This window comes from Pristiophorus japonicus, chromosome 27 (genome assembly GCF_044704955.1).
Source record: "Pristiophorus japonicus isolate sPriJap1 chromosome 27, sPriJap1.hap1, whole genome shotgun sequence".
In the NCBI taxonomy this organism is placed as follows: Eukaryota; Metazoa; Chordata; class Chondrichthyes; family Pristiophoridae; genus Pristiophorus; species Pristiophorus japonicus.
In genome coordinates this window covers 9,039,106-9,055,624 of record NC_092003.1, presented here as the reverse complement: position 1 = coordinate 9,055,624, position 16,519 = coordinate 9,039,106, and the positions used below count along the sequence as shown (strand labels likewise).

General features: G+C 52.9%; 1 protein-coding gene across 2 annotated transcripts in view; it reads left to right on the top strand.

Moving 5' to 3' along the window:
• Window positions 1-16,519, top strand: part of LOC139239471 (pre-mRNA-processing factor 39-like) — a 39,578-nt gene that overhangs the window by 10,568 nt on the left and 12,491 nt on the right. For both annotated transcript variants that reach the window (XM_070868239.1, XM_070868240.1), the window contains exons 3-9: window positions 3,186-3,311; window positions 4,444-4,562; window positions 7,176-7,343; window positions 9,700-9,871; window positions 11,923-12,030; window positions 12,737-12,901; window positions 13,316-13,442. In XM_070868239.1, coding sequence (XP_070724340.1) covers window positions 3,186-3,311; window positions 4,444-4,562; window positions 7,176-7,343; window positions 9,700-9,871; window positions 11,923-12,030; window positions 12,737-12,901; window positions 13,316-13,442 — 985 coding nt within the window. The remainder of the gene's footprint in view (window positions 1-3,185; window positions 3,312-4,443; window positions 4,563-7,175; window positions 7,344-9,699; window positions 9,872-11,922; window positions 12,031-12,736; window positions 12,902-13,315; window positions 13,443-16,519) is intronic.

Here is a 16,519-nt window from a genome sequence, read left to right as displayed (position 1 = left end):
TTGGGTAACTCAAGAATAACCAACACTGAGCAGGGACGGGAGAACCTAAGAAATAGGAGCAGGAGTAGGCCCTATGGCCCCTCGAGTCTGTTCCACCATTTAATAAGATCATGGCTGATCTTCGACCTCAACTCCACTTTCCCGCCCGATCCCCATATCCCTTGATTCCCCTAGGCTCCAAAAATCTATCGATCCCAGCCTTGAATATATTCAGAGACTGAGCCTCCACAGCCCTCTGGGGCAGAGAGTTCCAAAGATTCACCGCCCTCTGAGTGAAGAAATCCCTCCTCATCTCTGTCTTACCCTGAGACTGTGCCCACAAGTTCTAGACATTCCAGCCAGGGGGAAACATCTCGGCATCTACCCTGTCAATCCCCTTCAGAATCAGAAATGGTAGGGTTATTGACAAGATAGCATTTCAGAAGCTGAGGCAGGTAAACGTGTCTGCTGCTGAGTGACTAGGGGGTGAGGGGTGAAAGATTTTGACGGGTGCGTTGGAGCGCGGGGTTTCAGTAATGAGGCTGTGGGCGAACTGGTGGTGGAGGATTTGTGTTGGGTGGAGAATGGGAGCCAGTGCAGGCTTGCAAGGGTGGGTAATGGGGGAGCGGGGCTTCACGCAGCGTAGGATGCGGTTTGGGACGAGTCGAAGCTCGTGAAAGACCGAAACCGACAGGCCAGCGAGTGCAACGGAGTGATTAGACTCTGGACTTTTGACGGAGGCAGCAGAAGCATCATTGGGGCTGGGTATGGATGCGGAAAGAGGTGGTCTGGGGCGGGACATGAGGTTGTTATCCTCGCTCTGAGCGAGGTTGGGCTCCAATTGAATGAGCAGCAAGGGAGAGGAAAGGACCTGGGCTTAAGGTGTGAAGCTTGCGGTAGGAGCTGAGCAGTCTAGCTTTTGATGGGCAGGCGCAGCGTGTAGATGGGGAAACAACGTTGCCTGGACTGGTGTTTTGAGCACAGTGGTGGTTGTGTGTGTTGCCCGTGACCGAACTCGCACCAAGTCCTGCTCGCCCATCACCCCCTGTGCTCGCTGACCCACATTGGCTCCCGGTCCGGCCACGCCTCAATTAAAAATAAAAAAAATCCCATCCTTGTGATCCAATCCCTCCGTGGCCTCTCCCTACTGTAACCTCCTCCAACCCTGCACCCCCTCCCCCTCCTCCCCCCCCCCCCCCCCCCCCCCCAAAATGTCTGCGCTCCTCCAATTCGGGCCTCTTGTGCCTCCCCAGATTTCCATTGCTCCACCATTGGTGGCTGTGCTCCAGCTGCCTGGACCCTAAGCTCTGGAATGACCTCTCTAAACCTCTCCTCCCTTAAAATGCTCCTTAAAACCTACCTCTTTGACCAAGCTTTTGGTCACCTGCCCTATTATCTCGTGTGGCTCGGTGTTAAAATTTGTTTGTTGTAGTTCCTGTGAAGCGTCTTGGGACGTTTCACTATGTTAAAAGCGCTATATAAATGCAAGTTGTTATGGTGGAAGGGGAAAACGATTCCAGCAAATGTGCTGGCTCTGCTGGGACAGGTCAGGGTGGATGCAGGGCAGTAAGGGAGAGGTAGGTGCCGGGGGGAGAGGTGGGGAAGAGAGGACGGGTAGGGTGGTCGGCTTAATCAAGACACTGCCTCGAGGGCAAGGAGGCAGAGGAGGGGAAGCTCGGCGAGTTTGCAGTCGCCAGAGGATTTTGACCAAGTGCAATGCTGGGGTCGGGGAGCAGAGCTTGGACAGTGACGTGCTGGGTGTGGTGGGGGGCGGGGAGAGAGACAGGGCAGCGGGCGGAGGGATAGCACCATTGTGGGCAACGTGCAGCTAGATGGGTGGGTAGCGCTTGGGGAATAGGGAGCTGCTCCCGCAATCAGCAATGTGATAACTGGAAAAGGTTTGGGGCACGAGCAACAATGGTCCCGCTTCACAGTCGCGCTGTAATGGGCCCTTCCGGCTGCTTTCTGTGGAAGCTTGGTTACCCTCCTTCCCTTGCCTGTGTAAGTGGTTTTGCTCCAGGTGGTTTCGAATCACCCCTCAACAGTTCTAGACACCGGAATTATAGTCGTGAACAGTAATATACAGTCATAGACAGATCTTTTCAGTCTCAACCGTCACAATGCTTTTATTCAAGTTAAAGCGCACACCTCCACCCAGTAAAAACACACCCTGGTAGTGTAATACAAACAAACACAATACAACACACAGTCTGGCCTGTCTAAACAGGCCCCTAACGCGAAGTACCCACGTCTAAAACACCCCTGCTCAGATTCAAAATTACAGCACTGAAATCTGTCCCAACAGAGTGTGCGTATGCTTATGATCCTTGCAAAAACGTCCCCTGTAAAACCCCTAAGGCTTGGTTGAGACACACGACACCCGTTCACACTATGCGGTGGTCTTAAAGATGCATGGGCTGGAATTAATGCTCACCAATTAGACCTCTGGCTTACTCGCTGCTTCTCTCGATTGGGCGTACTTTCTGGAATACCACAGATTGGTACAGAACAAGGTCAGCTTCCCAGTCGAAGTAGCGAGGCTCTCTGCTCATGGATGGTGTTTCTTCTCTCTGTCCCTGACGGAGTGCTCAGTCCTTCTGCGATGAACAAAGCAAGCTGTGCAGAAGAGGGGAGAGATAGAGATGGCAGGCAAAACCGCCTCTTATACTTGCGCCAAAAGTCCAGTTTGCCTTCCCCTGAGGCTGTGCAACTCAAAAGCAAAATCGGGTGTCTGGCCTGTTCCTTTTGTCAGCTTGTCTGTACCTCGATGTGTGGCTCCGACAAGTCTGTGGTCGAATAGCTTTCCTTTGTCTTTCGATGGCCTGATACTCTGGCCACTTTACTTAATGTCTTACTGATTGCAAGACAAAAGGCCTGTCCATCAACCATTCCTGCCAGTGATTCCTTGTCCACCTGATGTGTATTCCTGTGGGGCATGTTTGAACCTGTCCTACGTCAGTGCTGTCTGCTCTCTGCAGTAACAGAAACTGTCCAAGCAATGTCCAAAACTTTTAAGTTTTTGCTGTAGATGTTTTCGCCGAATCTTACACCTGCTTTCGCAGCCGAGCACCGATTCTCAGCCAGGCAGGCAGAGTGAAAGGCCGGAGCAACAGGGCCAGCGATTGGAGAAGGGGAAGTGTGTGTTTTTTTGGCCATCTTACAGGGGCCGACCCGCGCCGCTCTGATAATTCCACCTCTCCTTTCAGAATCACATCTGGGCCGTGCGGAAGGCGTTTGACGCGTTCTTCGCCCGCTACCCGTACTGCTACGGCTACTGGAAGAAGTACGCTGATATCGAGAAGCGTCTGGGATTCACCAAAGAGACCGAGGAGGTGAGGGGGGCGATGCTGACTGCCTTTCCCGCGGATGACTAATGCTGCTTGTATTTTGCAAGGAGCAGATCTGGCAGATAAGCCAACTGGAATTTGTGCATCACGGGTCACGTTACAGTACTGCCACTGGGCATGTTTTGAATATTGGTGCCAACTTGCGACAGGGAAATTGCTCCATTTTCCTGCACATTGTGTAATGCACTTGCGTTCTTTCTGCTCATAAAGTAGAGATACAGAGGGTGACGGCATAGAAGGAGGCCATTCGGCCCATTGTACATGTGCTGGCTCTTTGCCAGAGCAATCCGAAACCAATCCCACTCCCGTGCTCTCTTCCCCAGGCCCCAGCATCAGCTCTGCTCTTTTAAAAATGCCGAGGTCTCTGCTTCAGCTCCACACTGTGGCAAAGCAATCCAAGCTCCAACAATTTGCCACGTAAATAATAGTTTCCTTACCCCCCTCTCTCTGTAAGATCTTTAAACTGATGACCTGTCATCACACTGACTCCCCAAGGTAAGGATATCAGTGCAGGAAAATGGAGCACTTTTCAGTACTAGCTGTTCCATCAAACACTCCCAGGGCAGGTACAGCACAGGGTTAGATACAGAGTAAAGCTCCCTCTACACTGTCCCATCAAACACTCCCAGGGCAGGGACAGCACGGGGTTAGATACAGAGTAAAGCTCCCTCTACACTGTCCCATCAAACACTCCCAGGGCAGGTACAGCACGGGTTCGATACAGAGTAAAGCTCCCTCTACACTGTCCCATCAAACACTCCCAGGGCAGGGACAGCACGGGGTTAGATACAGAGTAAAGCTCCCTCTACACTGTCCCATCAAACACTCCCAGGGCAGGTACAGCACGGGTTCGATACAGAGTAAAGCTCCCTCTACACTGTCCCATCAAACACTCCCAGGGCAGGTACAGCACGGGTTCGATACAGTGTAAAGCTCCCTTTACACTGTCCCACCAAACACTCCCAGGGCAGGGACAGCACCGGTTAGATACAGAGTAAAGCTCCCTCCACACTATCAAAATAATGCACCTTGGCTCCAAATCTCAGAAGCATCCCAGTTTAGCCATGTCCTACCGATGTGTTCTAACCCCTGCCTTGTGCTGTGTTTCTGGGTGCAGGTTTACCAACGAGGACTCCAGTCCATCCCACTCAGTGTGGATCTGTGGGTTCATTACATCTCTTACTTGCAGGAGATCCTTGAGCCTACCAGCCCGGAAACGCCAGTGAAACTCCGGAGGTAAGCCAGAATTATCCAACCTTGGGGTGGGTCCGGTGCATGAACCCAAGTCACTGCTTGTTTTCTAACCAAGGCTCCGATTAGTTGATGCTATGCAATCTCCTCTTTGAAGCAAGGAGGTTTCTGATCAAGGAAGAAGCTGTTATAGGATGGATTATTGCAGAGGCAAGGGTCGGTCAAGCGAACAGAAAGTTTCAGGAATGGGGAGAACCGCCCGTCTGAGTCAGCAGTCCCCAACCGACCCGCTTATTCGCCATGTGCCTTAATGTCTCCTCTCTCCCGAAATGCATCTGATTGTCACTTTACCCCGGTTCTGCTTCACTGTCTTTCCCCGGTATCTTATTCCAGAGCCCTGATACCCTGACTCCCCCCACTTTTATCAGCTTGAACTCTGGTTCCCCTGGGTTTTGAACAATATGCCTGAAACAGCTTTGCCTATGATAAAGATAAGATTGGTGTGACGGGGAAAGCTTTCAATGGGGTGTGGTAGTTTGGCTCTCCATTTGACGGCCTCCTGAGACGCCGAGTGGAGAAATGAGGTGCCTCCCTCAACATATCTGAGTGGGCAGGTTGATGCGATGTATTCTGTGGTCTGGGACTCATGGCCACAGTCGCATTTCGGGTCGACCCTCACCATCGTCGGTGTCCTGTGCGGATTGGGCTGAGGGAGGTGAACGCCAGGGACCTCTGTTGTGAGCTCAGTGATGAGGCGCTTGGTCTTTACCATGCGTGCGTGCGACCCACGATTCCCTCCATCTGCATAGTGGGTCGTTACCAGCTGCATGACTATAGGCTACTGTTTCCCAGAATGGCCAGCCCGATTTTAAGCAACTTTTGGTCGTCTTTCTTTCCCCAAAATAATCCAGCCCAACCTCCTTAACCTCCATTTGTGCTTGCCTTTGCACCTTTTCAAGGGCCACGGTATCTTTCCTAGGGTTAGTCGGTAGCACTCCCACCTCTGAGCCAGGAGGTAGTGGGTTTGAGCCCCGCTCACGGACCTGTGTTCGGCTGACACTCCAGTGCAGTACTGAGGGAGTGTAGATGTTGGAGGAAGAGATGGGGAGTTCGTTCGCTGTCTTGGCAGCCATCAACCACCCCATAAACTGATTAACCGGTCGTTCATCTCATTGCTGTTTGCGGGATCTTGCAGTGTCCAAAATAGTTGCCACTTCACCACCCTTCAAACTAATTCATTGTACATGAAATGCTTTGAAAGGTTTCTGAGGGCTGAGTTAAGATGTTGTAAAGAAAGAAAATAAGACTTGTAAGATTAGGGTTGCAGGTCACACACAGATTACCCAAAGGGTCTTAGCAGTTATAAGGCATTTTATTAAGGAGCGGTAGTTCAAATATACACAACTCACAATCAGGATAGACATACGACCGTGACAAGTAGCTGGCATTAGTCCCGATCGGACAGATGACCAGTGGCACGAACAGCTCAGCTCTTCTCTGCACCTGAAAAGCACTTTAGATATCTCTCTCATTGTCTTTTTAGGGGTGGGCCTGGGATAAAATGAAGGACAGGACTATTTAACCTATAAGGGATCTTCCCAAAGCAGGGTGCCCAATGGCTCATCGAGTTCTTTGTCTCAACTCTTAGGTGAAACCCTCCTCTCCACATGTTTTTCCCGTTTATACTTTCTGAAGGCCCATCTCACCTGTCCTTATCCTCCCATGGTAGACAGGCCATTCTTGGCCTTCAGAAGTTGTAACTGCCTGTTGCTAGTTATTTATGTTCACGTTGTTCAAGTCGCTTTAACCATTGTACCAGGGAATTAATCCGTTGATTCTAACACCAGTCTGAAGAGATTTTTTTGGTCTCGAGTTATTTCTTCCAATTTACAATTTCTTCCAATCCCCCATTTCTTACAGACTTGCATTTCTGTAGCGCACTTCACGACCTCCGGGCGTCCCAAAGTGCTTTACTTTTGGAGTGTAGTCACTGTTGTAATGTAGGATATGCAGCAGCCAATTTGCACATAGCAAGCTCCCACACACAGCAATGTGATAAAAATGACCAAATAATCTGTTTTAGTGATGTTGGTTGAGAGGTCAATATTGTCCCAGGACACCGGGAGAACTCCCCTGCTCTTCTTCAAAATAGTGCCATGGGATCTTTTCCATACACTTGAGAGGGCAGACGGGGCCTCGGTTTAACGTTTCATCTGAAAGACAGCCCCTCCGACAGTGCGGCGCTCCCTCAGCACTGCCCCTCCGACAGTGCGGCTCAGTACCGCCCCTCCGACAGTGCGGCACTCCCTCAGCCCTGCCCCTCCAACAGTGCGGCGCTCCCTCAGCCCTGCCCCTCCGACAGTGCAGCGCTCCCTCAGTACTGCACTAGGAGTGTCAGCCTGCATGTTGTGCTCAAGTCCCCGGAGTTCAGCTTGTCCTACTGACTTGGACCCACTGAGCCATGGCTGGCATATCAATTGGGATTGTTGCAGGGGGGAACGTTCTCGTTTTATATAATGTTCCTTAACGAGATTATACTCTCAAATAACCTACCTCGTGTGAGTGAGATTCGTTTATTGCACTCTTTGCCTTGCACTGCTCCTGACCGTTGATCTCTGCTGCCATGTTTGACTTGACGGACCATTCTTGTTTCTGCAGCGTGTATGAAATGGCATTGGCTGCCGCCGGCACCGATTTCCGGTCTGACCGACTCTGGGACCTGTACGTGAGTTGGGAAAAGGAGCAGGGGCAGCTGAAGGCCGTGACCGCCATTTATGACCGGGTGCTGTCGATACCCACGCAACTGTACAGCCACCATTTCGAGAAGTGAGTGAAGAGTGGGGGTTTTTGTACCACTAATGTGCAAAAAATGGTGATTACAGCTTCTTTTCCCCGCCCCCTCCCCCGTAGAGGCCGAGTGGTAACGGCACTGGCCGGTGTAGTCAGTGGGTAACGGCACTGGCCGGTGTAGTCAGTGGGTAACGGCACTGGCCGGTGTAGTCAGTGGGTAACGGCACTGGCCGGTGTAGTCAGTGGGTAACGGCACTGGCCGGTGTAGTCAGTGGGTAACGGCACTGGCCGGTGTAATCAGTGGGTAACGGCACTGGCCGGTGTAGTCAGTGGGTAACGGCACTGGCCGGTGTAGTCAGTGGGTAAAGGCACTGGCCGGTGTAGTCAGTGGGTAAAGGCACTGGCCGGTGTAGCGTCAGTGGGTAACGGCACTGGCCGGTGTAGTCAGTGGGTAACGGCACTGGCCGGTGCAGTCAGTGGGTAACGGCACTGGCCGGTGTAGCGTCAGTTGGTAACGGCAGTGGCCGGTGTAGCGTCAGTTGGTAACGGCACTGGCCGGTGTAGCGTCAGTTGGTAACGGCACTGGCCGGTGTAGCGTCAGTGGGTAACGGCACTGGCCGGTGTAGCGTCAGTGGGTAACGGCACCGGCCGGTGTAGCGTCAGTGGGTAACGGCACTGGCCGCTGTAGTCAGTGGGTAACGGCACCGGCCGGTGTAGAGTCAGTGGGTAACGGCACTGGCCGGTGTAGTCAGTGGGTAACGGCACCGGCCGGTGTAGAGTCAGTGGGTAACGGCACTGGCCGCTGTAGTCAGTGGGTAACGGCACCGGCCGGTGTAGAGTCAGTGGGTAATGGCACTGGCCGGTGTAGTCAGTGGGTAACGGCACTGGCCGGTGTAGTCAGTGGGTAACGGCACTGGCCGGTGTAGTCAGTGGGTAACGGCACTGGCCGCTGTAGTCAGTGGGTAACGGCACTGGCCGCTGTAGTCAGTGGGTAACGGCACTGGCCGGTGTAGAGTCAGTGGGTAACGGCACTGGCCGGTGTAGCGTCAGTGGGTAACGGCACTGGCCGGTGTAGTCAGTGGGTAACGGCACTGGCCGCTGTAGTCAGTGGGTAACGGCACTGGCCGGTGTAGTCAGTGGGTAACGGCACTGGCCGGTGTAGTCAGTGGGTAAAGGCACTGGCCGGTGTAGTCAGTGGGTAACGGCACTGGCCGGTGTAGTCAGTGGGTAACGGCACTGGCCGGTGTAGTCAGTGGGTAAAGGCACTGGCCGCTGTAGTCAGTGGGTAACGGCACTGGCCGGTGTAGTCAGTGGGTAACGGCCAACAATAACTTGATTTCATGTAGTGCCTTAAACAGAGAAAAACGTTCCAAGGTGCTTCGCAGGAGCGTTATCAAACATAATTTGACACCGAGCCGCATGAGATATTACGGCAGGTGACCAAAAGCTTGGTCAAAGAGGTAGGTTTTAAAGAGCGTCTTAAAGGAGGAGAGTGAGGCGGAGAGCTTTAGGCAGGGAATTTGAGCTTGCGGCACAGGCAGCTGAAGGCAAGGCCGCCAATAGCGGAGCGATTATAATCAGGGATGCTCAAGAGGCCAGAATTGGAGGAGCGGAGATCTTGGGGTTCGGAGGGGGGAGGCAGGAGGAGATTACAGAGCTAGGGAGGAGCGAGGGATTTGAACAAAAAGATGAGAATTTTAAAACCGAAGAGTTGCCATATCAGTTGCCAGTGTAGGTCAGTGAGCACAGTGGGTGATGGGTGAGTGGGACTCGGTGCGAGTTAGGACACGGGGCAGTGAGCACAGGGGGTGATGGGTGAGCGGGACTCGGTGCGAGTTAGGACACGGGGCATTGCGCACAGGGGCTGATGGGTGAGCGGGACTCGGTGCGAGTTAGGACACGGGGCAGTGAGCACAGGGAGTGATGGGTGAGCGGGACTTGGTGCGAGTTAGGACACGGGGCATTGAGCACAGGGGGTGATGGGTGAGCGGGACTTGGTGTGAGTTAGGACACGGGGTAGTGAGCACAGGGAGTGATGGGTGAGCGGGACTCGGTGCGAGTTAGGACACGGGGCATTGAGCACAGGGGGTGATGGGTGAGCGGGACTTGGTGTGAGTTAGGACACGGGGCATTGAGCACAGGGGCTGATGGGTGAGCGGGACTCGGTGCGAGTTAGGACACGGGGCAGCGAGCACGGGGTGATGGTGAGCGGGACTAGATGCGCGTTCGGGTACAGGGCAGCAGGATGGGGAGAACTCTGGTGCCGCAGGGAAATCCTGGGCTTTGAGCTGCTTCCCACCACTGCCGCCCTGGCCCCGCGTGGTGACAGTTTCAACTAAGCCGGGAGCCGGGCCCTTAACGACAGGTCTCTCTCTCTCTCACTACCGCGCAGGTTTAAGGAACACGTGCAGAACTACTCCCCCAAGGACATCCTGTCCACGGATGAGTTTCTCAGGCTGAGGTCGGAGGTCGTGACCAGCCTAGCGGTGACCGAGGCGGATTGCGACGAGGGTCCCCCCGGAGACGACCCTCCCCCGGGCGTGGGGACCACTGACCAAGAGAAGGTGACCCTTACAGTCTTTTCTACCCAAGTTTCGCAGCTGGCTGCACCCCCCACTAATAAGAACATAAGAATTTAGGAACATACGGCCCCTCGAGCCTGCTCTGCCCTTCAATGAGATCATGGCTCATCTTCAACCTCAACTCCACCTTCCCGCCTGATCCCTATTTTATCATAGAATCGTAGAAATTTACAGCACGGAAGGAGGCCATTTCGGCCCTTCATGTCCGCGCTGGCCGACCAAGAGTTACCCAGCCTAATCCCACTTTCCCGCTCTCGGTCCGTAGCCCTGTAGGTTACAAGTGCACATCCAGGTACTTTTTAAATGTGGTGAGGGTTTCTGCCTCTACCACCCTTTCAGGCAGTGAGTTCAACCCCAGACCCCCACCACCCTCTGGGTGAAGACATTTCCCCTCAAATCCCCTCTTAAACCCCCCCCCCCAATTACTTTAAATCCATGCTCCCTGGTTGTTGACCCCTCTTCTAAGGGAAACAGGTCCGTCCTATCCACGTTATCCAGGCCTCTCATAATTTTATGCACCTCAATCAGGTCTCCCCTCAGCCTCCTCTGTTCCAAAGAAAACAACCCCAGCCTATCCAATCTTTCCTCATCGCTAAAATTCTCCAGTCCTGGCAACATCCTGGTAAATCTCCTCTGTACCCTCTCCAGTGCAATCACATCCTTCCTGTAATGCGGTGACCAGAACTGCACGCAGTACTCCAACATTTCTCTTCCCCTCGACTCCAAAAATCTATCGATCCCAGCCTTGAATACACTCAACGACTGAGCCTCCACAGATCTCTGGGGCAGAGAATTCCAAAGATTCACCACCCTCTGAGTGAAGAAATTCCTCCTCATCTCAGTCCTAAATGGCCGATCCCTTATCCTGAGACTGTGTGACCCCTGGTTCTAGACTCCCCAGCCCCGGGGGAAACACCCTCCCTGCATCTACCCTGTCAAGCCCCCTCAGAATCTTGTATGTCTCAATGAGATCACCTCTCATTCTTCTAAACTCCAGAGAGTTCACTAAGATGTCTTAGTTGATAAAGGTCGCATATAACTGAGGTACCTAAAAAGGACTCTGGTTTTTAACGGTCCACTCATGCGGAGGTTGATCCCAGCCATTGAGGTCCTATGCCGAATGTATTTACCCTTTGTGTCCAGGCTCGGGGTGGTGGTTGGGGGGGGGGGAGAATCGGCCACTTCTGATCGCTGACATGTTGCACCCCGCTGCTGGGAAATACACGTGTAGTGAGGGCAGGGTCATGGTTGATTGTGACGCCCTCATGGTCAAATAGCACGGGATTAGATACAGAGTAAAGCTCCCTCTACACTGTCCCATCAAACACTCCCAGGGCAGGTACAGCATGAGGTTAAATACAGAGTAAAGCTCCCTCTACACTGTCCCATCAAGCCCTCCTAGGGCAGGTACAGCATGGGGTTAGATACAGAGTAAAGCTCCCTCTACACTGTCCCATCAAACACTCCCAGGGCAGGTACAGCATGGGGTTAGATACAGAGTAAAGCTCCCTCTACACTGTCCCATCAAACCCTCCCAGGACAGGTAAAGCACGGGGTTAGATACAGAGTAAAGCTCCCTCTACACTGTCCCCATCAAACCCTCCCAGGGCAGGTACAGCACGGGGTTAGATACAGAGTAAAGCTCCCTCTACACTGTCCCATCAAACCCTCCCAGGGCAGGTACAGGGGGTTAGATACAGAGTGCAGCTCCCTCTACAGCGTTCCAATGAAGTGATTGAACCCCAACCGTGAACTGTCATGGCAATTTTTGCATTTCCTGTGCTGCATCTCTGGGCGCTCCAACTGAGCTTGCCAAGCTGAGGCGGGTGGGGTGAGATGAGAGGTGGACAGGCGGGCGAGGTGTGGAGGTTGGGGTGTTCTGTGCTGTGAGCTTGTGTCCACTGGGAACCGGGGTGACTGACTGCAATGTTGCATGGATCGGTGTTGTAGCAAATAGACGCGGAGTGTTCTTTGCCAGCTCTGTGTGTGTTGTTTTCGCTGACTTGTTGCTTTTCCCACCGCCCCATTCCCAGGCCGACACAGAGTTGGAGAAGATCCGAGCCCACCTGGGGGCCACTCGACACGAGATGTACCTGTTGAACGAGGAGGAAGTCAGTAAGAGGTGGAACTTTGAGGAGGCGGTAAGGGCGATGCTGGCCCGCGCTGTCTGTCGTGCATTGTATAACCTGCTTACCAGCCACTGTGCCGCTGCAATAGAAGTGGAGGGATAGTGCTGTGTGTTCACAAGGAGGCTACTGACAAGGAAGGGTGGCTCGGCCATTCTGCTTGTGCATCTGAAACACTCCCCCTTCCAACATGGCCTCCAACTGCACCTTCAACAACTCTTGGTGTTTCCCTCTCGTGTCGCTTTGGCTCAGTTGGTAGCACTCGGTCCCGAGTTCGAAGGTTGTGGGTTCAAGCCCCACTCCCAACACTTGAGCCCGCACCCCAGGCTGGGGCTCCAGTGCCAGTATTGAGGGAGCACTGCATTGTCGGAGGTTCCCCCTTTCAGACCGAGGGCCCCCGTTTGCCTGTTGGATGTTAACGATCCTGTGGCATTATTTAAAGGAGAGCGGGGTGCATTAGGACAGGAGACCAAAAGCTTGGTTGAAGAGGTCGGTCTTAAAGGGGGGGGGGGGAAATGTGGGTGGAGAGATTTAGGGAGGGAATTCCGCAGCTTGGGCCCCAGGCAGCTGAAGGCACAGCCGCCGATGGTGGAGCGATTATAATCCGGGATGCGCAAGAGGTCGGAATCGGTGGGGGGGAGCGCAGAGATCGCGGTTTCTTTGACTTGCACCCAGTTGGTCACCGCCGTTTATCCCCTGCCTCTTCTCGCCCTCTCCTCAGATCAAGCGGCCGTACTTTCACGTCAAGCCCCTCGAGCGGGTGCAGCTGAAGAACTGGAAGGACTACCTGGATTTCGAGATTGCCGGCGGCACGAACGAGCGGGTTCTGGTATTGTTCGAGCGCTGCGTGATCGCCTGTGCGCTGTACGAGGACTTCTGGATCAAGGTGAACCCTCCTTCCTCGGAAGCCTGCCCTGGGGACACAGATCCCGGCTCTCCTGCCGATCTTTCCCGATCAGCGGCTTCTCGTTTTTTCTTTTCCTTTTTGTTTCAATTTTGTGTTTGTTGTTTTCGTTTGCAAGCGTTTCCAACAAAAAAGAATTTCACGTTTTACTTTGATGATCTGACTTCTAACATAATCTTTTAATTCCATTGCTGTTTATCTGCACGTGTTGCTTCAAACTAAAGAAGTTAAGGGATTGCTGAAGAAATGTGTAAGCGTGTTATCACTGTGAGTGCCCCCTCCAGTTCTCAATAAGCTGTACCATGATGTCTTTTTATTTTTTAATGCGGCGCGTGGCGCCGGAACAAGTTGGTTCTGTTTTCCTTCATCCCCTTTCCGACCTCCTTTTGTCCGCAGTACGCCAAGTACCTGGAGAGCCACAGCGTCGAGGGCGTACGCAATGTCTTCCAGAGGGCGTGCATGGTCCACCTGCCCAAGAAGCCCACCCTGCACCTGCTGTGGGCCGCCTTCGAAGAGCAGCAAGGTAGGGAGGTCCCGGTCGCACGCACCACCCTTTTTTCCCCACACCCCCCCCCCCCCCTTTGCCCAATCGGCAGCCCCTGTACGGGTGGCAGTCAGTGCGGAGAAAATAGAGGCCGGAAAAAAACTCCCACCGAATTGGCCGTTCAAAGCGTCCATGCCGTCAGCCGCGACGACACACAGGCTCGGCAGAGTATGGGTTAGAAATCCCACAGGGGCCGTTAGGACAATCTAGTTGGTCCGAAGCCAGCGCTTCACAAAAACGAAGTGGATGTGGTGGTTTATAGATTCGCAGGGTACAGGTTGGTGGGGTAAGGTCGTGCACTGGTTATGGGGCTGGACTTTACGACCCAGAAGCGGGGCACATTGTGAAATCGTATCTCATTTAGCGAGGTGCTGCCGATTGTGGTTTTAAAAAAAAAAAACAACTGGTTTGCTGATAAAACAAGTCACAAAGATGCCTTGGGGATGGGCAGTAGATGCGCACTGGCCAACATGGTCCACCAATATCATCTTTAATCTGCACCGGAACCTCCCGGATGGGCAGACGGGCCTCAGTTTAACATCTTATCCAAAGGATGGCACGTGTGACAATGCAGCACTCCCTCATTACATAAGAAATAGGAGCAGGAGGAGGCCATACAGCCCCTCGAACCTGCTCCACCATTTAATATGATCATGGCTGATCCGATTGTGGACTCGGATCCACGTCCCTGCCCGCTCCCCTTGATCCCTTATCAGTTAAGAAACTTGTCTATCTCTCTCTTTCATTTATTCATGGAATGCCAGGGTCGTGCTGGTTACAGACCATTGGCTCCCACGTCTGTGAGAGTGCCAGTGGGGCACGATGACGCAGGGTTGAATTTGGAACTGGATTGTTCTTTTGGGGGTAATAGGTCATTTGGATTCAGCTGTGGGGGAAGAGTTCATAACTGCTGGTAACCGTGAAGCTGTCGGGCAGTTGTGTAAACCTCAACCGGTTCACTAATGTCCTTTCGGGACGGAAAGCTGCCGCCCTTACCCGGTCTGGGCCTGGATGCGGCTCCAGACCCACAGCAATGTGGTTGGCACTTAGCTGCCCTCTGAAATGACCCAACGAGCCACACGGACCAAAGCAGTCCAAGAGGGAAGCCCCACTAAGGGCAACGAGGGATGGGCAATTAACGCCGGAGCTTGCCACCGGTGCCCAGATCCTGAGAGTAAACTTGTTTTTTTTTTAATTACTGGAGACGAAAGGAGTGGGTCGTTCTCTTCACCACCAGAGCTTGGGTTGGCAGGTTCGCGAAGATTGCCGTTTTCTGTCCGATCATTTTACTGGATGTAAAATGGTGAATTGGCGGTATGGATTCTTGCTCCGCCAACCTCTGTCCCCACCCCCTCCCCGGATATTGAAGGGGAAATCTCCCCCTGGATATTTGGGCTATTTACTTGTCAGGTCACAGTAACCGGAGGAGGCCGTTCAGCCCCTCGGAGCTGTTCCAGTTAGATCTTAATTCCATCCTCCGCCTCGGTTCCGAAACCTGTGACCCCCCCCTTGCCTAACAAAATTCCGATCCGTCTCGACATTGACATTTCCATTTGTACCCCAGCTTGGGGTGGGGGGGGGGGGGGTTCCAGATTCCCACTGCTCTTTGTGTGAAGACGTGCTTCCTGACATCACCCCTGAACGACCGGGCTCTGATTTTAAGGTCAAGCCCCCTTTGTTCTGGACTCCCCCCACCAGAGGGAATAGTTTCTCTCGATCGACCCCATCGAACCCTTTAATCATCTTAACCACCTCGATTAGATCAGCCCTTAATCTTCGAAACTCAAGGGAATACAGGCCCAGTCTGTGCAACCTGCTCTCGTAATTTAACCCTTTACGCCCCAGTACCGTTCTGGAGAATCCGCGCTGCTCCTCCGAGGCCGATATAAACTTGCTAAGAGGCGGTGCCCAGAACTGGACACTTACTCCCGGTGGGGTCTGACCAGAGCTTTATATAAACTGTAACCTAACATCCAGCCTTTGTATTCCAAGTTAAAGGCTAATATTCCATTGTCTTTTTAAACCTGTGTAAAAGAAACGTCACCAAAAATGGGGATGTGGTGGTGTACAGAAGCAGACAACATTCCAGCCTACAGTGCAAGTAAAGTTAGCCCCTTCTAGAGCTGTATGAAGCCTCCACACAAAGACTGGCAGGAATTTGGTTCAAAATGAGTGGTCTGATTTGGCTTCAGTGTTAATGGATGGTTCCCAACTTGAAACCCGGCCGTGGAGGAAAGCACTAAAATAGCAGCAAGGTGTTTCAGATCATCGTAGTTCATGGTTTACTGCTCCGTGTTACAAGCAGGTATAATTGACAAGACTGGCTAGAGATTATTTACACCAAAAGTCTACACTTGCTGATCTGCATACGCTATTCTACTGGCTGGCCAGTCATATCGGAGAATAGAACATCATGGTGTCGCCCAGGGGGGTGAGTAAGAGGCAATGTGATTGGTCTCTGCATTCCTGGGCCAGGAGAGGGCATAGGTCAGCCATGGTTACCACTCCAAACTGTGGCAACAGGAGGGAAGGGAAATTCTACAACGGGTTAGAACATAAGAATTAGGAGCAGGAGAAGGGCTTGCAGCCCCTCGAGCCTGCTCCACCATTCAATACAATCATGGCTGATCTTCGATCTCAACTCCACTTTCCCGCCCGATCCCCATATCCCTTAGTGCCCTCAAATTTTGTCTCTCTGTCTTAAAGATACTCAACGACTGAGCATCCACAGCCCTCTGGGGTAAAGAATTCCAAAGATTCACCAGCCTCTGAGTGAAGAAATTCCTCCTCCTCTCAGTCCTCACTGGCCGACCCCTTATCCTGAGACTGTGTGACCCCTGGTTCTAGACTCCCCAGCCCCGGGAGGGGAAACATCCTCCCTGCGTCAATCCCACTTAGAATCTTGTATGTTTCAATGAGATCACCTCTCATTCTTCTAAACTTTAGAGAGTATAGGCCCATTCTACTCAATCCCTCCTCATGGGACAATGGTCTGGTCCCAGGAATCCCTCACTTCAGCTCTGGTCATTGCTGTTTTGGTGCTGTCTCTTTGGGCG